The sequence below is a fragment of the Monodon monoceros genome, unplaced genomic scaffold (assembly GCF_005190385.1).
Source record: "Monodon monoceros isolate NGI ecotype Baffin Bay Population unplaced genomic scaffold, NGI_Narwhal_1 Super_Scaffold_6, whole genome shotgun sequence".
In the NCBI taxonomy this organism is placed as follows: Eukaryota; Metazoa; Chordata; class Mammalia; order Artiodactyla; family Monodontidae; genus Monodon; species Monodon monoceros.
In genome coordinates this window covers 85,265,841-85,288,260 of record NW_021703783.1, presented here as the reverse complement: position 1 = coordinate 85,288,260, position 22,420 = coordinate 85,265,841, and the positions used below count along the sequence as shown (strand labels likewise).

The 22,420-nt window shown below is 38.0% G+C and overlaps 1 protein-coding gene across 3 annotated transcripts in view; it reads right to left on the bottom strand.

The window, feature by feature from the left end:
• The window catches only part of RIC8B (RIC8 guanine nucleotide exchange factor B), a 119,213-nt gene that overhangs the window by 40,945 nt on the left and 55,848 nt on the right, over nt 1-22,420 (bottom strand). For all 3 annotated transcript variants that reach the window (XM_029205162.1, XM_029205163.1, XM_029205164.1), the window contains exons 5-7: nt 8,185-8,413; nt 7,340-7,435; nt 2,062-2,206 (exon numbers count right to left, since the gene is read on the bottom strand). In XM_029205162.1, the coding sequence (XP_029060995.1) occupies nt 2,062-2,206; nt 7,340-7,435; nt 8,185-8,413 (470 nt within the window). The remainder of the gene's footprint in view (nt 1-2,061; nt 2,207-7,339; nt 7,436-8,184; nt 8,414-22,420) is intronic.

Below are 22,420 nucleotides of genomic sequence, written 5' to 3'. Positions count from 1 at the left end.
TATCCAAAGGAAATGAAATCAGAATCCCTATGAGATATCTCAACTCTCATGTTCATTGCAGCATTATTCACAATAGCCAAGATATGGAAACAAGCTAAGTGCCTATCAACAGATGAATAGATAAAGGAGGTGTGTGTGTGTGTGTGTGTGTGTATGCATGCACGTGTATGCACGCGTGCACACACACACACACACACACACACACAGTTGACCCTTAAGGAACGCTAGGGTTAGGGACACCTACCCTTCATGCAGTCAAAAATCTGTGTATAATTTGATAGTCTGATCTCTGATTTTGTGGTTCCACATCCACAGATCAAACTAACTGTGGGTGCAACCTACTATGGATCATGTAGTACTGTAGTGTGTATTTACAGAAAAATATCCACATCTAAGTGAACCCGAGCAGTTCAAACTTGTGTTGGTCAAGGGTCAACTGTATATAAAATGAATATTATTCAGCCATGACAAAGGAAATCCTACTATTTGCAACAACATGGATGAACCTAGAGAACATTATGCTAAGTGAATAAGCCAGACAGAGAAAGGCAAATACTGTAGATCTCACTTACATGTAGAATCTGAAAAAAAAAATCAAACTCATAGAAACAGAGAGTAGAACAGTGGTTACCAGGGAATAGAGGGTAGGGAAACAGGGAGATCTGGTCAAAGGGTACAAGTTATAAGATGAATAAGTTCAGTTATAAGATTAATAAGTTCTGGGGATCTAATATACAGAATGATGACTATAGTTAATAATACTTTATTATACACTTGAAATTTGCTAAGAGAGTAAATATTAAGTGTTCTCACACCACACACACACACACACACACACACACAAACACACATAACTATGTGAGGTGGTGAATGTGTTAATTAACCTAACTGTAGTAATCATTTCACAATGTATATGTGTATCAAATCATCATGTTGTATACTTTAAATATATATAATTTTATTTGTCAATCATACCTCAATAAAACTGGCAGGGGAGAAAAGAATTCAACTGACTGAAGATTTTGAGAGAAGTGAGTGAAGTTTTTCACTTCTAAGTTATCTCTCTCACAAAACTAAGGTACTTAAAAAAGTATAATATAAAATCTGCTTATTTGGGACTTTTACACTAGTACTTTTATAAACTAGGAGATGAAGAAAGAAATAGTAAGAATATCTGAATAACTTGGTTAAAGTTCCTTGTTTAGAGAACTTTTGTAGAGCAAAATAATCCATATATATATATATATATATATTTTTTTTTTTTTTTTTTTTGCGTTACGCGGGCCTCTCACTGCTGTGGCCTCTCCCGCCGCGGAGCACAGGCTCCGGACGTGCAGGCTCAGCGGCCATGGCTCACGGGCCCAGCCGCTCTGCGGCATGTGGAATCCTCCCGGACCGGGGCACGAACCCGTGTCCCCTGCATCGGCAGGCGGGCCCTCAACCACTACCAGGGAAGCCCTAATCCATATAATTTAAGGAAATATTTTAAATTGTTAGATTTATCTCAGAAGACAATCACTTTATACATACTTGTAAAATAGTATTTATTACAGTATAGTTACTTTTTAGTTTCTCTCTATTTCTGTCTTACCCTCATCTCAAGGGTAAGAGGTATATCTTATGCATTTATTGATTAAAGAACTTGATGAAGAAACCAAAACTCCATAGCTTTAATTCCAAGAGGAATTAAAAAGTGGAACTAACCCAGGCCTTTGCCTGGTTATCAGAATATTAGCACCTGAATTATTTAAGCAGATTTTTCAGAATGGCTCCAGGTCCTGACTCATCAACATTAAGAAGCCTGAGTTAAGGAGACAGAAGGCAAAGTTTAAATGTGAGTGTGTTTGGTAGTGTATCTGCCTGCATGTCTCAATGAATTCAGAAGCATATAGAAAATGTTTTTAAATTATTACTTTTTATTATCTGCTCAAGCCCTCTAATGGAACAGATAAGAGAATAAGCTCTGAAAAGAGTGGAATGAGATGGCCACTAATAACAGAAACATTTCTCAAATTCCCTCAGAAAGATGAAAAAGTAGAGGGCAAATAGAGTTTAACCTACCTCTCTCTTTGCAAAGGACAAAAAGGAATTCAGCAGCAATTTGCTTGACTCCCAGGTCAACATGTGTCATGAGGCGCACCAGCTTATTTCTCACAGTTGAGCCAACTTCAGGTCGATTTGTCACATCCCTCAATGGTGGTAAAACCTAATGGCACAAATGCAAAACCATCATCAATCGTTTAAGTATTAGAGTAAGTGAGAATGGTACCAACCGAGCTTAGTTTTTTAAGAGTAGAAAAAACATTAAAAACTAAATAGGTTTGCTTCCAAATAGAATAAAGCTAAACAAAAAACAAACCTCAAATAATTTCATGCCTGTAATGAAATTTCATTTGAAGTGAAACATCTCTTCACTGTACCACCATGATATATTCAAACCCCTTCCTGAGTTTTTACTCATCTCAGCACCTGGAATGCTCCTGCTGCCTCTATCAAAATCCATGTTAAAGTCTGGGTCAAATTTCTCTTTCTTCCTTAATACCCTGACTCATATTGATTTTTCCCTTCTTTTAATTCCTGCAGCATTTTCATTGTTTACTAAAAAATACCAAAAACCCTGTACATATGTTTTCTAGTTGTTTTATTTTATAATAAAATGGTTATTAATTATTGAGTACTTCTTATGTGCTAGTTGCTATAATAGATGATATGCATACATTCTCTACAATCAACCCTCACAGGAACCTTGCAAAGGAGGTAGTAACATCACTATCATCCCTATTTTATAGACTGATCCTCAGAGGAATTACATAACTTGCTTGGTTTATCTGTTTGTTTGCTCACTCACTCACCCATCCATGCATCCACCCAGATCCCTCCTCTTTTGGTTCTCCACACTGGTTGCTTCATCTTAGCCTCTGTGCCAGTTCTCTTTTATCCTTTTGTGTTTAAGTGCTGGAATATTCAAGGGTTAAGTTCTTGGGCAACATTTCTTTACTATTTTCACTCTCTATTGGTGATCTCATCCAGTTTTATGGCTTTGTAAGGTCTCTATTTACTGATAGCTCCCTAAAGTATATGTCTATCTTGATTTCTTCCATGACCTCCAGACTTTTATAGGCTTCTCAAATTTAGCATGTCCTAAGCAGAATATTGAAGCTCCCAACAAAGCTGTTCCTTCTACAGTTTTCCATCTCATTAAATAGCAAGTCTGTTCTTCCAACTGTTTACTGCAAACACCTTGGAAACAGCCTTGATTCCTCTCTTTCACATCCCACATCCAATCCATCAGCAAATTATTCTGGCTCTACCTTTGAATTATATCCATAACCCAACAACTTCTCACTATCTCCTCTAGTATTACCAAATTCAAGCTACCAATATTTCTCATCTGAACTATTACCACAGTCTCCTAAGTCATCCCTGCTTCCATCCTGGTCCTTCTATGATCTATTACATAGCAGCTAGGATGATCCTTTGAAAGTCAGATCATGTCATTCCTCTTCACAAAGTCCTCCAGTTCCCATGGCTTCTCATCTCACTCATAGTAAAAGGTGAGGTCCTTCCAAATTCCTTAAGTTTCACATAATGTGGCTTCCTGCTACTTTTCTGACTTAATTTCTATTATATTCCTTGCTTACACTGCTATAGTCTCACAAACCTCCATGGAACTCTTTATACTCACCGAGCACTTTCCTACCTCATGGTCTCTGCATTTGCTGTTCCCTCTGCCCAGAAACTCTTTTTCTGGAAACTGGCTTGGCTCATTCCCTTACTTTCTTCAGGTCTCTATTCAAATGTTATTTATAGGAAGACATTCCCTGACCACCCTATATAATTAACCGTCAGCATTCTCTTTTTTTAATCCCCCTCCCTCTGCTTTAATCTTCCTCACAGCACTTATCACCACCTAACACAGTATATATTTCTTTCTTTTTTGTCTGCCTTCTTCCACAAGTCAGTTCCATGGGGGCAGGGATTTCTTTCTGTTTTGTGTACTGCTCTCAGTGCCCGGCATATTACAGGTTTCGATAAATATTTGATGATTGAAGGAAGAATGAATTAATTCAAGTAACTTTTTAAAAGTGCCTTCTATAAGCTAGGCACTATGCTAGGAAATGAAGATAGACACAAAGTCAAATTATAATTTACTATACCAGACTCTTTATGTGTATATTATTTTTTATTTAATCCATTCAGCTGACTTCCTTCCTTCCTTATCTCTTTCTATACTGAGTACCTACCATGTATCAGGAGGTACTGGAGGCCCTGGAGATACAGCTGTGAAAAAAACCCAGAAACTAAATCTCAGAAAACTGAGTAATCTACCCAAAGTGTTTATAGAATCCGTGTTTCAATATCTCTGGTAGGATAGAGCAAAATGCTCTTTGTGCTTATCTCCCATTTCTAGAGGAATGAGACATGTAACAACTGATTTCATGTGGTACGTACCTACAGTTCCAGAGTATAGTATCTCTTAATAAAGGTTATCACACAAAAATTTTCTTAGCTATGTTTTGGGTTCCTTAACAAGTTTTTGAAGTGAAATTTTATAGTTTTCATTGTTACATATCACGCCCAAACTGCATATGTATGGAGCATTTCTATTTCCCCCCAAATACTACCCTCCATTAAATTTTTTCTTTTCTTTGAGAAACCTTGTCCAGTTCCTCTTTCAAATCCATAGCATCTTCATCTCTTCTATTAGCCTCTCCAGATGAATCCAACCTGAATCAGTAATTTCTACCATCTGTTCTCTTTCTACCTGCCCAAATACTGAATACTCAAGACCAATTTACTTTGGGTATGCACGAGTTGGATTTAATCAGGAATTAACTATGGGGCACAATAATTAATTAGCCATGGTTCCATTTACACTATTATCAAAGTTAATCATCTGTTACTTTAAGTTCTGCCCTTCTTGATCCTCATAGTCTATAGTGCAGCTTCCTCAGAAAGAAAGTGGATTTCTGTATCGTGCCTTGTATCTTTCTTTAGTTATCTTTTACTTGTCATGTCTCCTTCTTTATCTGTACTGTAGTATTTCTTTGAGGATAAGGAGTGGGTCTCACAATCTTTTGTATCTACATAATGTAGAGTCCAAGACCTTCATATAAATAATCTGTTTAACAGATTTTAGGGGGGCTATGCTGGTTAGAGATGGCAAAATCTAAACAGTTTAGTTGAACGTGGATCTCCTCTGTGAAAAAGCTAAAATATAGAACACAAAGTATTTTCATTTATTATTCTCCACCAAGTCCTCCTAGTCATGATAGAATGTCTTAAAATAATCAAACTTGGAAATGACCTTAATTCATCAATTAACTAATTTATTTTGCTTAAATGATTATTCATGCTTTGATGGTAGCTAGTCTTCCAATAGACTATAAATTCTTCAAAGATAAGAGTCCCTACTTTCTAATTTCTCCTTATCAGCAATATCTATTAATGTGCTCTACACACAGTAAAGTGCTTATTAAATCTTGACCATAAACATATGGGGGAAAATGAACCTAGTTAATTTATTAAGAGAAATTCTATATGGCAATAAATGAACAATGGGGTGAATGGTGGTATCATGTAGTGAATGAGGAAAGAAGGGGAAGACAGGGTGGGGAGGGATGGGAAATCGAGAGATTAGTTTGGGATACGTTAACTTAAGATACCTACTACACATCCAAGGGGAGGAGATGAGTAGGCAGTATGTTATATAAGTCTGGAGCTTAGGGGACAGGTCAAGGGCAGAGACAGAAATTTGCGAGTCATCAGTGAATAGATGACTTTCAAAACCATGGCTGCTGAATGAGACCAACAAGAGAGTAGAAATGGAGACAAAGATAATATTGCCTTGGGGAGCTCAAACACTGCAAAGAAGAAGTTCCCTGTTGTGTTCTAGACACCAAGTGAAGAAGGTACTTCAAGTAGGAGAGAATACTTAATTACATCAAAATGTTACCGGGGAATAAAAAAAAGATTTGAGAACTATTAGATTTGGCAATATCAGGTTGATGATATTTGACAAACACCTTTGTAGTAGAGTGAAAAGCATGAAAACCTAATTACAGTGGGTTCGGAAGAGAATCAAAATGAGTAAAAGGAAGAGAGCGGGTGAGCACAGAAAACTCTCCTGAGGAACACTGCATAAAGAAGAGAAGAGAAATGGAGAGGCAGCTTGAGAAGTGGGATTAAGGGAAGGTTTTTCTGCTTTTAAGATGGAAGATGTGTTGGGTGCAGACAAAAATGATCCAGTACATTAAAAAAAAAAAGATTAATATAAGAAGAAAGAGAGGGAGTAAATGCAGGAGCAAAGTTCTTGAGGTGAGAGGGAAAGGTATCCAGGATATGAGTGCAGAGGCTGGCCACAGAAGGAAGCAGGGACAATTCATCCCTTGTGATAGAGCGGGGAGACATAGGACATGGGGGTACAGATAGATGCAGACAGACAGTAGATGCAGAGGTAGAAAGATGACTTCTTACCATGAACTCCAACTACTACCATCTCACTCTGAACCTTCATCATCAGCTCTCTTTTGGGCTGGTCTCCTCACATCTACTCACACTCCTTTAGTCTATCTTATATATAGTAGCCAGAATATCTTTAAATATAAATGAGGTCACATCACGTCCCTTCTCAGAATAGTCCAATGCTTTCCCTTCTCACTTAGAAGAAAATCAAAATTCCTGTACAACCTTATTTGGTTCTTGCTTACCTCTTTTACTTCATCTACCACTCTCCCCCTCGCACAATGTTCTCTAGCCTTCTTGCTTTTCCTTAAGCATACCAAAGCATCCTCTCATCCAGGGACTTTGAATTCGTTCTGTCTGGTACATTCCTCTTCCAGAATATTCTCAGAACTATTCTCAGAGAATATCCTCTTCCAGATATTCTCAAAGATCCTTTCCTTACTTATCCAAGTTTCTGCTCAAATGTCATTTCCTCAGAGAGGTTCTTCCTTATTCCCTTAAGTTTTCCCTTCCCCTGTATCTTTCTTCCGAACACTTATCACTACTTGCCATTGTATCATACATTTATTTACTTTTTGTCCTCCTACAATAAGGGAAACTCCACAAAGCAAAGACTTCATTTGTATTTCAATGCTTAGAATACAGCACACAGATCTCAATAAACATTTGTTGAGTAAATGAATGAATGACTCAAAAAAATAGACAGGGTCACTTATTTCTGGATTAGGAAGATTTCAAAGATTTAACACTAACTTTTTTGAGTTTCTGACATTCTGAAAGAAAATGACTGTGATAGAATTTGACTCATTAATTTTATGTTAAAAAAACACATATAAGATTAACTTTGAGATGTTAATATGCATTAAACAGTTACCTGATCTTTGAGAAATTTTCTGATGTTTCGATGGGCTCGGGAACATTCTGTTAATAAGCTGAGAACTGGAGTTAGACCCTCTCTATAGCTGCTTCCCTACAAAGAAAACCATACATGCTGCATTAGTTTAGTTTCTAACAGTTTACTTTTCTTCATATAACTGAGTATATTAATACTCTTTTTTTGAGAGGGAGACACTTTATGTTACCAAAGCTGTACAAACTATTTTAAAAATTATTTTCCTAAAAATATTTCCATTTCATTAGTTATCTTCATGTTTACTAATGCCCATTTTTATCCTTCCTGGATTTTTCTACATTTTTTAGGGCCCTCACTGGCTCAGCAAATGGGCTTAAACAAGGCGAAGGTTTTGATGACCAACCCATCCTAACTTGCTGCCTTTTAACACAGATACTCGACAAAGCAAGTGACAGAAAAGAGAAAATAAGCAGCTTACAACAAATGCAAAGTTGACAAATTTCTTTTAAAGATGTCTTTTAGGTGTTATGGAAAGTAGTTATCATCAAGTTTTGGGGGGGAGGTATTTTTACTTCTAGAACTTACAAAATACCTACATAGAAAAGTAATTACTTTTTCCTTTGTTTTCAGGCACTAGTCACAATTTTGGTGTCGCATCAACACAATTTTCAGCTTTAAACAAATAAATTCACTTGGTTTCAGCAATTTATCATTTACTACAGTAAAATGCTTCCTGGAGTATAAATAATTGTTCAAGATGTCAGCTATAAAAAAAAAGCTTAGATTCAAAAATCACATCCTGTGATGCCTGTATGTGTGTACAATTACATTCTTTAGAAGCATCTTCTCAATTTTATCAGTCTTACCTTGTCTATTCTCTTCTCCATAAAACTAAGTAAAACATGAATGGCCTCCATATTCATACCATTGTATACCATGGTATTATTTTTCAAAACTGTTTCTTTCTCAGCTGTTTTATCACTGGGCAGTTCATCTAGCGTCGTTGCTTCTGGGGCTGTTTCTTCATGGGTTAATGGACAAATGAGAACATCCAAACAAGAGACTGGAACATTGCTTAAAAGGTTGACTGCATTGCTGAAAAGCAATTTAAAAAGACAATATTTTAATTTGACTGACTAGTCCTTTAAAACACAAACGTAATAAGTTCAGAAGTGACTTTTAGGAGTCAATTAAAATTCTTCTTTTTCAAAATGAGCCTTTAATATTATTTGGCATTTACTAACAGAAAATAAAGAGAACTGTTTCAAATACACACATGACAAATTAGAAAGAACAGATGTTAAATGGACACACACAATCATATGATGTCATGTCACTTTCTGAAATGCTAAAATAGGAATTAGTGAGCTTTAACACTAGCTCTTTAATTTTATTATGATACAATACTAGATGTGCAGTTTTTCCTTGGGATTTTAAATCCTTTTGTGGATTCACTGATGTCTTATTATTCCTTAGATTACAACATAAAGCATTTGAGGAACACTGTATATAAGCAGCTTATCACAGAGGCAACAACATTAAAAACCAAATATTGTAGGATTAAATTTTGTCCTTTCTAGATACAGAAATACAATTTTTAGATCATCCCTTATTTCATAAGACATTTGCAGAAAATGGTAAATGGTGCTTTTTCTCCTTCTCTTGTCCCCAGATTTCTTTAAAAGAGGCCAACATAGCTACTTCGAATCTCTATCCCCCAGGGCTTTCTTTCTATGTATTAATGAAATAATGTGCCTGGGATGCACACCAGTAGGGGGAACCCAAACCTTGTATTTTTTGGTATTCCCTAAAAATCTTGTTCCATTGCTCAGTGTATAAGAGATTAAAATTAAAATTGTGTTTGACACTAACAATTTAAAAATTAGACATGCTCTCAATTCATGTATTTTCCTTCATGCATTATTTCATATTTTTCCTTTTAAAAGGAGAGGTGGTCTTCTGTGCTAGCTGGATCTTAAAAGCCTGCGCCTCAGAACTTCCTGATAAACAACAATGGAGAGACAGGCATTACATTTCCTAGTGACAGAGAAGCAGATCTAAAAATAACTGCATCCTGACTAAAAATAAACTCTTGCAAATACAATTTAAAAGTCTAACCACTTGGAAACCAAATTCAGAGCTTAATCTAACTGATGCTGTCTTAATTTAGCCCATAGTAGTTCCTTTTAATTTAGATTATAGTGACACCCTCAAATATGAAACAAAATAAACAACAACAAAACAGAAATAAAATACAAAATATTTTCTCTCCTTTACCCTGAAGTGTGGCTGCATTTCCCCAAGAATGAATATTTCTTTTCTTTCTTTTTATATTACGGGAAAAAAAATTCATAAGAACTCAAAGTTGAAAAAGTAGACAATGGAGAACAATAACTGGTAATGTAAAGGGCACCAAAAAATCAGAACCAAGAACAAAAATAATTTAACAAGTCCTATAAATGAAAGGTTCCTGGTAAAATACAAGTTATTTGGTTGTCCCCACTAAGAATCTACTACTGCTGCTGCTACTGCTATTACTACTACTACTATTCAACAATGTTTCTAACTTTGATTATTTGTAAATAATCGCAATTGGCTGAAATACGATGCTTTTCCCTCAAACTTTCCTTTTAAAATTTTTGCAAACATCTGTAGTTCCTTATCTATAGATAAATATATTGCACTTCTGACTTAAGCATTTGGAAACTGTTATTAAATATCATAGATTCACTGGGGTTAAAAGAAAAAAAAATAGAACTCTACCTTAGAATTACTTTCTAAAACTGTAAAAGCCACTTTGAAATGTTAGGTGTTTTTCAACACATAGAGCAATAGGCTGGAGTCCACCAGTAGTATAATTCTCTGAATCTACCATAGAGACCACACTGAAAAGTTTAAGGCAATGCATTTCATTACAAAGGAATGCTTCCCTTTAAATTCATTTAAAATAAGCAGTTTCCAGGAATTTCGTAAATTTAAGAAACCAAATGTAGAGTTTGATTCAACAAATATTTGGAGGTTTTAGGCTTTTCAAGAAAAGTTCGCATTTTCTCGTTTCTTATTAAACAACTGGGTTCCCAAACAACTACAAAATTAATTTTCTGGCTCACTGTGTTTGAGCTATTCTTTTTAAGTAAGGAAAGCCAGCTTTTTGAGCTGTCACTTCTCTGACAGTTTTATTTGTGGGAGAAGAGTGTATGAAATTCTCCAGCTACCAGGAAGTCAGTGACTATGCACAGATCTGCACAATGGTGTTTGCATTCCTACTCCAGGGGGTAGAAGTACTGTGTATATTACTCTCCCCTTTTCAGCTTCCTAGAGATCATTAATCACTGGGACATGACATCCTCCCACTCAAACTCCCAGCCCCCTCCTGATATGCAGATTCAAAAGCAGGGCGTATTTAGAGCTCCTTAATGCTCTGATTAAAGCCTTGATAGTTGTGGGAGAAGGAAGGCAATCTAAAATCCAGGCCTGTATCAATCGAGGGGCTAAACAATTTAATACCAGATGACACTAAGGAGCATGATAACAGTACAAGCAGACCTACAGCTGTTGGCAAACTTTCCTGGTCAAATGTATCTTCTTTACATTTGGGGCTCACATATCGTTTTTCATGGCTGGAAAATCTACTTAAATGAACCTCAAGATCTCCAAAAGATTTTCACATGTAAATACCTAAGTTTACTTAATCTAACTCAGTTCAGTAATTATTTATTGATTACTTATGCCAGGAATTTTTAAGGCAGGTATTACGAAGAAAATAGAAATAAATCCCTGCCCTTCTGGAGCTTATTTTCTAGCATGTAGAGAACCAGTCAATTAAAAGTAAACAAACAGGGCTTCCCTGACAGCTCAGTGGTTGAGAGTCCGCCTGCCGATGCAGGGGACACGGGTTCGTGCCCCGGTCCGGGAAGATCCCACATGCTGCAGAGCGCCTGGGCCTGTGAGCCATGGCCGCTGAGCCTGCGCGTCCAGAGCCTGTGCTCCGCAACGGGAGAGGCCACAACAGTGAGAGGCCCGCGTACCACAAAAAAAACCCAAACAAACAAAAGAAGTTAATTGAATAGAAGGTGATAAATGGTCTGAGGGTAAAATTCAGGAGGTAAACAGGACATGTGAGTTGTAATTCTGAATAGGGTAGTCTGAACAACCTCACTGAGATGGTGTCATTTAAGCAAAGACTTAAAGGAAGTTAGGGAGTGAGCCCTGTGACTACATGCGGAAAGGGCGTTCCAGGAAGGAGGGCAGGAGCAAAGGCCCCAGGGCAGGAGTAGTGGCATGTATGAAGAACTGCAATGAAGTTGGTGTGGCTGAACCACCACACACAGGGTGAGGAGTGGGACAGGAGCTCAGCTGGGTAACAGGGGGCCAGATTGGTTTTACAGGCTATTATTACTTTAGTTTTTATCCTGAATGAAATGGGGAACCACCACAGGGCTTGGCATAGTAATATACTCTATCCTTATGTTAAAAGGATCACTCTGGCTACTATGTTGAGAACAACTAGTAGGACGTCAAAGGTGAGGAAGGCCAACCAGTTAGGGTGTTATTATAATAACTCAGGTGAATGAACACGGTGGTAACAGTGCAGTGGTCAGATCTGGATACATTTTGAAGATTTCCTGATAGGCTAGTTGTGGGGTGTGAGAATCCAAGCTTCTAGCCTTAGCAAGTGGAAAGCTAGAGTTGCCATAAATTGAAATGGGAAACACTGCAGGAGAAGCAACATTTTAGGGGAAGAGTAAGAGTGTAATCTTGGATATGTTAAGTTTGGAATGTCTGTTATACTTCCAAATGGAGATGTTAACAGGAAGTTAACTGTAAGAGTCAGGGAGATCAGGGAGGGAGATCTGGACTAGCATGTAGATGGTATTTAAAGACCAAGATTGGATTAGATCAGTAAAGGAGTGAGTGTGGATTGAGAGACTACGAGAGATAGGCCTGGGGCACTCTACCATCCAGAGGCTGAGTGGGAGAGGAAGAAATTACAACTAGTGAGGTAGGAGGGAAACCAAGATAGGATGGTATCCTGGAAGAAAGTATATCAGTAAGAATGGAGTGATCACATGTGGTCAAATGATGTGGACAGATCAAGTGACTGGATTTAGAAACACAGAAGTGACCTTAATAATAGCCATTCTGGTGTAGTGGGACTAAAACCTGAGTAGACTAGATTCAAGAGAGAATAGTAGAAGAATCAGATAGTCGATACCTAGAGGAGGTTTACTGCAAAGGGCAAAAGAAGACTGGAACAGCAAATCCAGGTGGCAAAGTGTTAACCCATAGGGACCTGGTCATTGTTCTCTAAGTATGCTGTGGACATAGTCTCATTTCTGTATTTGTCCATGTTTTCTCCTGTTTAGAATGATCTCATTCTTTAAGATTAGCTCAAGTCTCACTTTATTCTCAACAAATATTTACTATGCCTTGTACTAGATGCTAAGTATACAAAAATAAATAAAATATGCTCCTTTTCCTAAGAGAAGACAGCATAACATAATTTGTAGAGCAATGGGTTGAATTCTAAGTTGCCTCCTAGAAATGTGTGCCTTGGGCAAATTACATGACCTATTCTAGGCCTTGGTGTCTTTAATTCTAAAGTAAAGGGAAATAAATTTATCCCATCAGGTTGATGTGAGGATTAAATGAAAAAAGGCATGCAAAGCACTCTGCCTGGTACATAGTAAATGGCAGCTATTAAGGAGCTTTTGAACAGGAGACATACTATACTATAGGAGGGAACAGCAAATATCTGGAAGAATGAGAGAATATGGTGTCTGTGGGGAAATGAAAACAGGTTCCTAAGTCTAAAGCAAAGGACAAGGCCTCTAAAGGACAGGGCCTTAGTAGCCATAAGACAAAAAAAGTGTGTGTACGAGTGTGTAGAGTGGGGAAGGGGGATTATAAAGGGGATTGTCATGATGAGATACATGTTATGGCCAAATGGGTTACTGATGACCTTAAACCAGAGTTATGCTGGCAAAGGAGTAGGTGCAGAAGCCAGAAAAACAAATTTCCCAGATGCGTTTGCGGATCATTAATAAATGCATAGTGACAAAATAAGTTTGCTCTTAATCATAAAGACAGAGGGGAGCCACAAGAGGATTCTAAGCAGAGTTACTTTTTGAAAAACAACTCTGCGTGCAGTGGAAAGGATGGACCGATCTGTCAGGTTAGGTAAAACTTTCCTACAGGACAGAGCAGCTTGAGTTTAGAACTGGAGAAAGAAGGTGGTCTGACAGATCTGGGGTTAGGTGCTTGAACACTGGCAGGACAGGACAATTAGGGAGTAGAGAGAGATGAACCAAATGATGAACCAATGCTTTAGAATAGAGAGGGAAGAAAGGAAACCTTAAGGAGGCTTACAGGTAGGAGAAAAAGGAATCACCAGGGGACCAGAGGTCTGGATGAGGATGGAGAACAGGTACAGTATGAGTGAGGAAGACTTTCCTCATCATGCTAGACCATAGTGAGCATGTTATCTGAATTCTATTAGCAATTATTATCTGGATAATTAATTTACTGGGAAACTACTCAAAAACTATCTTGTGACATCTCTTCTATTCTTTTCTTGATTGTTATTTAACTTTTCATAATATTCATGTCTTGTTTCCCCATTTATACTCTATGTTCCTCCAGACTATGCACTATGGTGTGGAATCCTTCAGGAACCTAGCATGGTACTCAGCTATAGTTCAGATAATATCTGTTCACCTAGATAACTGTTATTCACAGTGAGAATTAGGTTAAAGAGCTAAGAGCTTTAAAAACAAAAAGAAAAAAACCCTCTCCCCAATCTCTCCGAACTCTCCTTTTTCTGTATACCTATATAAACTTGTTTATGTCTAACACAACACTCATCAAAACAAGTGCACTTATTCACTTAGCAGCCTCTTTTACCCCCTAGTTGGTGAGCCCTGGAGAACAAAGATTATACTGTATTCACCTTCGTTGCCTCTAGAGCTCAACATAGTGCCTAACACATAGTAAGTGCTCAGTTAATAAATATAAACCAAAATGAAATGGTTCAATTTTCAAACATTTATTAGAAGTCTGCCATGTGTAAGACATGCTTACTTTTTTTACATTTTACATTTTGCAATATGTGTATCAAATCAACACACTGTACACCTTAAATGTATACAATGTTATATGTCAATTATGTCTCAATAAAGCTAGAAAAAACAGACATTATGCTTTGCACTGTAATGAGGTGTCATTAGGTACTAAACTGTCCCCTTAAATATGTGAGATAAAATGAATTGGTTTAAACAAAGAACAACAAAAAAAAGCAGGGAGGTAAGTACTTTTTTTTTTCAATTTTTCAATTTTATTTATTTTTTTATACAGCAGGTTCTTATTAGTTATCCATTTTATGCATTATTAGTGTATATATGTTAATCCCAATCTCCCATTTCATCACACCACCACCACCCCCACTTTCCCCCCTTGGTATCCATACATTTGTTCTCTACGTCTGTGTCTCTATTTCTGCCCTACAAACCTGTTCATCAGTACCATTTTTCTAGGTTCCACATATATGCGTTAATATACGATACTTGTTTTTCTCCTTCTGACTTACTTCACTCTGTATGACAGTCTCTAGGTCCATCCACATCTCTACAAATGACCCAATTTCGTTCCTTTTTATGGCAGAGTAATATTCCATTGTATATATGTACCACATCTTCTTTCTCCATTTGTCTGTCGATGGGCATTTAGGCTGCTTCCATGACCTGGCTATTGTAAACAGTGCTGCAAAGAACATTGGGGTGAATGTGTCTTTTTGAATTATGGTTTTTTCTGGGTATATGCCCAGTAGTGGGATTGCTGGGTCATATGGTAATTCTATTATCAGTTTTTTAAGAAACCTCCATACTGTGCTCCATAGTGGCTGTATCAATTTACATTCCCCCCCAACAGTGCATGAGGATTCCCTTTCCTCCACACCCTCTCCAGCATTTGTTGTTTGTAGATTGTCTGATGATTCCCATTCTAACCGGTGTGAGGTGATACCTCATTGTAGTTTTCATTTGCATTTCTCTAATAATTAGTGACGTTGAGCAGCTTTTCATGTGCTTCTTGGCCATCTGTATGTCTTCTCTGGAGAAATGTCTATTTAGGTCTTCTGCCTATTTTTGGATTGGGTTGTTTTTTTGATATTGAGCTGCATGAGCTGTTTATATATTTTGGAGATTAATCCTTTGTCCATTGATTTGTCTGCAAATATTTCCTCCCATTCTGAGGGTTGTCTTTTTGTCTTATGGTTTCCTTTGCTTTGCAAAAGCTTTTAAGTTTCATTAAGTCCCATTTGTTTGTTTTTATTTCCATTACTCTAGGAGGTGGATCAAAGAAGATCTTGCTGTGATTTATGTCAAAGAGTGTTCTTCCTCTGTTTTCCTCTAAGAGTTTTACAGTGTCCAGTCTTACATTTAGGTCCCTAATCCATTTTGAGTTTATTTTTGTGTATGGTGTTAAGGAATGTTCTAATTTCATTCTTTTACATGTAGCTGTCCAGTTTTCCCAGCACCACTTACTGAAGAGACTGTCTTTTCTCCATTGTATATCCTTGCCTCCTTTGTCATAGATTAATTGACTACAGGTGTGTGGGTTTATCGCTGGGTGTGTGGGTTTATCTCTGGGCTTTCTATCCTGTTCCATTGATCTATATTGCTGGTTTTGTGCCAGTACCATATTGTCTTGATTACTGCAGCTTTGTAGTATAGTCTAAAGTCAGGGAGTCTCATTCCTCCAGCTCTGTTTTTCTCCCCTCAGGACTGCTTTGGCTATTTGGGGTCTATTGTGTCTCCATACAAATTTTAGGATTTTTTTTTCTAGTCCTGTAAAAAATGCCTTTTGTAATTTGATAGGGATTGCACTGAATCTCTGGATTGCTCTGGGTAGTATAGGCATTTTCACAATATTGATTCTTCCAATCCAAGAACATGGCATATCTCTCCATCTGTTTGTATCAGCTTTACTTTCTTTCATCAGTGTCTTATAGTTTTCCGCATACAGGTCTTTTGTCTCCTTAGGTAGGTTTATTCCCAGGTATTTTATTCTTTTTGTTGCAATGATAAATGGGAGTGTTTCCTTAACTTCTCTCTCAGATTTTTCATCATTAGTGTATAGGAATGCAAGAGGTTTCTGTGCATTAATTTTGTATCCTGCAACTTTACCAAATTCATTGATTAGCTCTAGTAGTTTTCTGCTGGCATCTTTAGGATTCTCTATGTATAGTATCATCTCATCTGCAAACAGTTACAGTTTTACTTCTTTTCCAATTCGTACTCTTTTTACTTCTTTTTCTTCTCTGATTACCATGGCTGGGACTTCCAAAACTATGTTGAATAACAGTGGTGAGAGTGGTCATCCTTGTCTTGTTCCTGATCTTAGAGGAAATGCTTTCAGGTTTTCACCATTGAGAATGATGTTTGCTGTGGGTTTGTCATATATGGCCTTTATTATGTTGAAGTTGGTTCCCTCTATGCCCACTTTCAGGAGACTTTTTATCATAAATGGGTGTTGAATTTTGTCAAGAGCTTTTTCTGCATCTATTGAGATGATCATATGGTTTTTATTATTCAATTTGTTAATATGGTGTATCACATTGATTGATTTGTATATATTGAAGAATCCTTGCATCCCTGGGATAAATCCCACTTGATCATGGTGTATGATCCTTTTAATGTGCTGTTACACTCTGTTTGCTAGTATTTTGTTGAGGATTTCTGCATCAATATTCATCAGTGATATTGGTCTGTAATTTTCTTTCTTTGTAGTATCTTTCTCTGGTTTTGGTATCAGGGTGATGGTCGCCTCATAGAATGAGTTTGGGAGTGTTCCTTCCTCTGCAATTGTTTGGAAGAGTTTGAGAAGAATAGGTGTTAGCTCTCCTCTAAATATTTGATAGAATTCACCTGTGAAGCCATCTGTTCCTGGACTTTTGTTTGCTGGAAGATTTTTAATCACAGTTTCAATTTCATTACTTGTGATTGGTCTGTTCATATTTCCTATTTCTTTCTGGTTCAGTCTTGGAAGGTTACACCTTTCTAAGAATTTGTCGATTTCTTCCAGGTTGTCCATTTTACTGGCATAGAGTTACTTGTAGTAGTCCCCTAAGATGCTTGGTATTTCTGCGGTGTCTGTTGTAACTTCTCCTTTTTCACTTCTAATTTTATTGATTTGAGTCCTCTCCCTCTTTTTCTTGATGAGTCTGGCTAATGGTTTATCAATTTTGTTTATCTTCTCAAAGAACCGGCTTTTACTTCTATAGATCTTTGCTACTGTTTTGTTTCTATTTCATTTATTGCTGCTCTGATCTTTATGATTTCCTTCCTTCTACTAACTTTGGGTTTTGTTTGTTCTTCTTCCTCTAGTTCCTTTACGTGTAAGGTTAGATTGTTTATTGGAGATTTTTCTTGTTGCTTGAGGTAAGCTTCTATTGCTATATACTTCCCTCTTAGAACTGCTTTTGCTGCATACCATAGGTTTTGGATTGTCATGTTTTCGTTGTCCTTTGTCTCTAGGTATTTTTTGATTTCCTCTTTGATTTTTTCAGTGATCTCCTGGTTGTTTAGTAGCGTATTGTTTAGCCTCTATGTGTTTGTGTTTTTTACGTCTTTTTCACTGTAATTCATTTCTAATCTCATAGCATTGTGATCAGAAAAGATGCTTGATATGATTCCAATTTTCTTAAATTTACTGAGGCTTGATTTGTGACCCAAGATATGATCTATCATGGAGAATGTTCTGTGTGCACTTGAGAAGAAAGCGTAATCTGCTGTTTTTGGATGGAATGTCCTACAAATATCAATTAAGTCTAACTGGTCTACTGTGTCACTTAAAGCTGTGTTTCCTTATTAATTTTCTGTTTGGATAATCGGTCCATTGGTGTAAGTGAGGTGTTAAAGTCCCCCACTATTACTGTCTTACTGTCGGTTTTCTATTTTATAGCTGTTAGCAGTTGCCTTATGTATTGAGGTGCTCCTATGTTGGGAGCGTATATATTTATAATTGTTATATCTTCTTCTTGGATTGATCCCTTGATCATTATGTAGTGTCCTTCCTTGTCTCTTGTAACATTCTTTATTTTAAAGTCTGTTTAATCTGATGAGTATTGCAACTCCAGCTTTCTTTTGATTTCCATTTGCACAGAATATCTTTTTCCATCCCCTCACTTTCAGTCTGCATGTGTCCCTAGGTCTGAAGTGGGTCTCTTGTAGACAGCATATATATGGGTCTTGTTTTTGTATCCATTCAGCAAGCCTGTGTCTTTTGGTTGAAGCATTTAATTCATTCACGTTTAAGGTAATTATCGATATGTATATTCCTGTTACCATTTTCTTAATTGTTTTGGGTTTGTTTTTGTAGGTCCTTTTCTTCTCTTGTGTTTCCCGCCTAGAGAAGTTTCTTTAGCATTTGTTGTAAAGCTGGTTTGGTGGTACTGAATTCTCTTAGCTTTTGCTTGTCTGTAAAGCTTTTGATTTCTCCATCAAATCTGATAGAGATCCTTGCTGGGTAGAGTAATCTTGGGTGTAATTTCTTCCCTTTCATCACTTTAAATATGTCATGCCACTACCTTCTGGCTTGTAGAGTTTCTGCTGAGAAATCAGCTGTTAACCTTATAGGAGTTCCCTTGTATGTTATTTGTCATTTTTCCCTTGCTGCTTTCAATAATTTTTCTTTGTCTTTAATTTTTGTCAATTTGATTACTGTGTGTCTTGGCGTGTTTCTCCTTGGGTTTATCCTGCCTGGGACTCTCTGGGCTTCCTGGACTTGGGTGGCTATTTCCTTTCCCATGTTAGGGAAGTTTTCAACTATAATCTCTCTCTTCAAATATTTTCTCAGGTCCTCTCTCTCTTCTCCTTCTGGGACCCCTTTAATGTGAATGTTGGTGCATTTAATGGTGTCCCAGAGGTCCCTTAGGCTGTCTTCATTTCTTTTCATTCTTTTTTCTTCATTCTGTTCCACAACAGTGAACTCCACCATTCTGTCTTCCAGGTCTTTTATCTGTTCTTCTGCCTCAGCTATTCTACTATTGATTCCTTCTAGTGTATTTTTCATTTCAGTTATTGTATTGTTCATCTCTGTTTGTTTGTTCTTTAATTCTTCTAGGTCTTTGTTAAACATTTCTTGCATCTTCTCCATCTTGGCCTCCATTCTTTTTCCAAGGTTCTGGATCATCTTCACTATCATTATTCTGAATTCTTTTTCTGGAAGGTTGCCTATCTCCACTTCATTTAGTTTGTTTTTCTGGGGTTTTATCTTGTTTCTTCATCTGGTACATAGCCCTCTGCCTTTTCATCTTGTCTTTCTGTGAATGTGGTTTTTGTTCCACAGGCTGTAGGACTGTAGTTCTTCCTGCTTCTGCCCTCTGATGGATGAGGCTATCTAAGAGGCTTGCGCAGGTTTCCTGACAGGAGGGACTGGTGGTGGTAGAGCTGGGTGTTGCTCTGGTGGGCAGAGCTCAGTAAAACTTTAATCTTCTTGTCTGCTGATGGGTGGGGCTAGGTTCCCTCCCTGTTGGTTGTTTGGCCTGATGTGACCCAACACTGGAGCCTACCCGGCTCTCTGGTGGGGTAATGGTGGACTGTGGGAGGGTTCACGCCAAGGAGTACTTCCCAGAACTTCTGCTGCCAGTGTCCTTGTCCTCATGGTGAGCCACAGCCACCCCCCACCTCTGCAGGAGACCCTCCAACACTAGCAGGTAGGTCTGGTTCAGTCTCCTATGGGGTTACTGCTCCTTCTCCAGGTCCCAATGCGCACACTACGTTGTGTGTGCCCTCCAAGAATGGAGTCTCTGTTTCCCCTGTCCTGTTGAAGTCCTGCAATCAAATCCCGCTACCCTTCAAAATCTGATTCTCTAGGAATTCCTCCTCCCGTTGCCGGACCCCCAGGCTGGGAAGCCTGACGTGGGGCTCAGAACCTTCACTCCAGTGAGTGGACTTCTATGGTATAAGTGTTCTCCAGTTTGTGAGTCACCCACCCAGCAGTTATGGGATTTGATTTTATTGTGATTGCGCCACTCCTACCGTCTCATTGTGGCTTCTCCTTTGTCTTTGGATGTGTGGTATCTTTTCTGGTGAGTTCCAGTGTCTTCCTATCGATGACTGTTCAGCAGTTAGTTGTGATTCCCATGCTCTCACAAGAGGGAGTGAGCGCACGTCCTTCTACTCCACCATCTTGAACCAATCTCCAGGGAGGTAAGTACTTTTTAAATAACACTGGCTCTTTTGGGTAAAACAAAACAAAACAAAAAAAAGCTTTGTAGATGCCAATGTGTTGCGTGAAAGAAATTATGCTGAAAAGCTGCAAGAAATTAAATCAGATCTGGTCCTCCCCTCTCCTTTCTTCTCTAGTGTATAGGCCATCCCCATCTTTCCCCTTCTCTCCAAATAAAACAAAATCACAACCACATCCACATGCAACTTTTTTTTGGCTAAGTGTTTATGCATAAGCTTACTGATTATGGACAAGAGGGCTCAAAATACTCTCAGGCAGATATTAGAATTGGACAGAATTAGGATGTCCTTTAATGGAGCCAAAAAGGTGGATCATACCAACAATTTACTTATTACCATAAGTATAGACAGAAGGAAATGAAATAGAACAAACAGATTGTAGAAACTACATAAGATGCTGATTAGTGGAAAGGAAGTCGACATCAAGGTCAGCTATCTTTGTGAACTAACTCATTTTATCTCTATGTCCATGTTCTCCTGATTTCTCTAGGGAAAAAAGAAAAAGGCACTGTCTTACACAGACAACATATCAGAAAAACTGCTGCTAAGCCATTTTTTGACCCACTCATCTCCTAGAGTACCTTAACAGGCTCCTGACATGCCTACCAAGCATCTGGCTTGAGAAAATCTTAGATTAACAGAAAACAGATTTCACTACACAATCGCAATATATACAAAGAAATAGCTTCCTAAACAAAATATGAAAATTCAATAAACTTCCACAATGTTCACTGCAGCTCTATTTACAATAGCCAGGACATAGAAGCAACCTAAGTGTCCATCAACAGATGAATGGATAAAGATGTGGCACACATATACAATGGAATATTACTCAGCCATAAAAAGAAATGAAATTGAGTTATTTGTAGGGAGGTGGATGGACCTAGAGTCTGTCATACAGAGTGAAGTAAGTCAGAAAGTGAAAAACAAGTACTGTATGCTAACACATATACATGGAATCTAAAACAACATAAAAATGGTTCTGAAGAACCTAGGGGCAGGACAGGAATAAATATGCAGATGTACAGAATAGACTTGAGGACATGGGGAGGGGGAAGGGTAAGCTGGGACGAAGTGAGAGAGTGGCATGGACTTATATATACTACCAAATGTAAAACAGATAGCAAATGGGAAGCAGGTGCATAGCACAGGGAGATCAGCTCGGTGCTTTGTGACCACCTAGAGGGGTGGGATAGGGAGGGTGGGAGGGAGACGCAAGAGGGGAGAGATATGGGGATATATGTATATATATAGCTGATTCACTTTGTTATAAAGCAGAAACTAACATACCACTGTAAAGCAATTATACTGTAATAAAGATGTTAAAAAAATTCAATAAACCTTAAAAAGGAACTTTAGAACTAAACATTGGATCTAAAAGCTAATATGCTCATTATAATAATAGTAACAGAAGTAGCAGTGGCTGCAGTGTTGTGGCAGTGGCAGTAGCAGCTCCTCCCCCATTTACTGAGAGCTTACTCAGTGCCAGGGATGGATGGCTTTACTAATTTCTCATTTAATCATTATTACAACCCTTTGAGTTTGATGACAATGCATAACCATACACCACACTATCTAGGTTTACCTCTTTCATTACATTTTTCCTTAAAAAAGAAAAGCAAAAAACAAACTTAGATATTAACTTTAAAAAATGGAATGGGACTTCCCTGGTGGCGCAGTGGTTGAGAGTCCGCCTGCCAATGCAGGGGACAGGGGTTCATGCCCTGGTCTGGGAAGATCCCACAGGCTGTGGAACGGCTAGGCCCATGAGCCATGGCCGCTGAGCCTGCGCGTCTGGAGCCTGTGCTCCGCAACGGGAGAGGCCACAACAGTGAGAGGCCCGCGTACCGCAAAA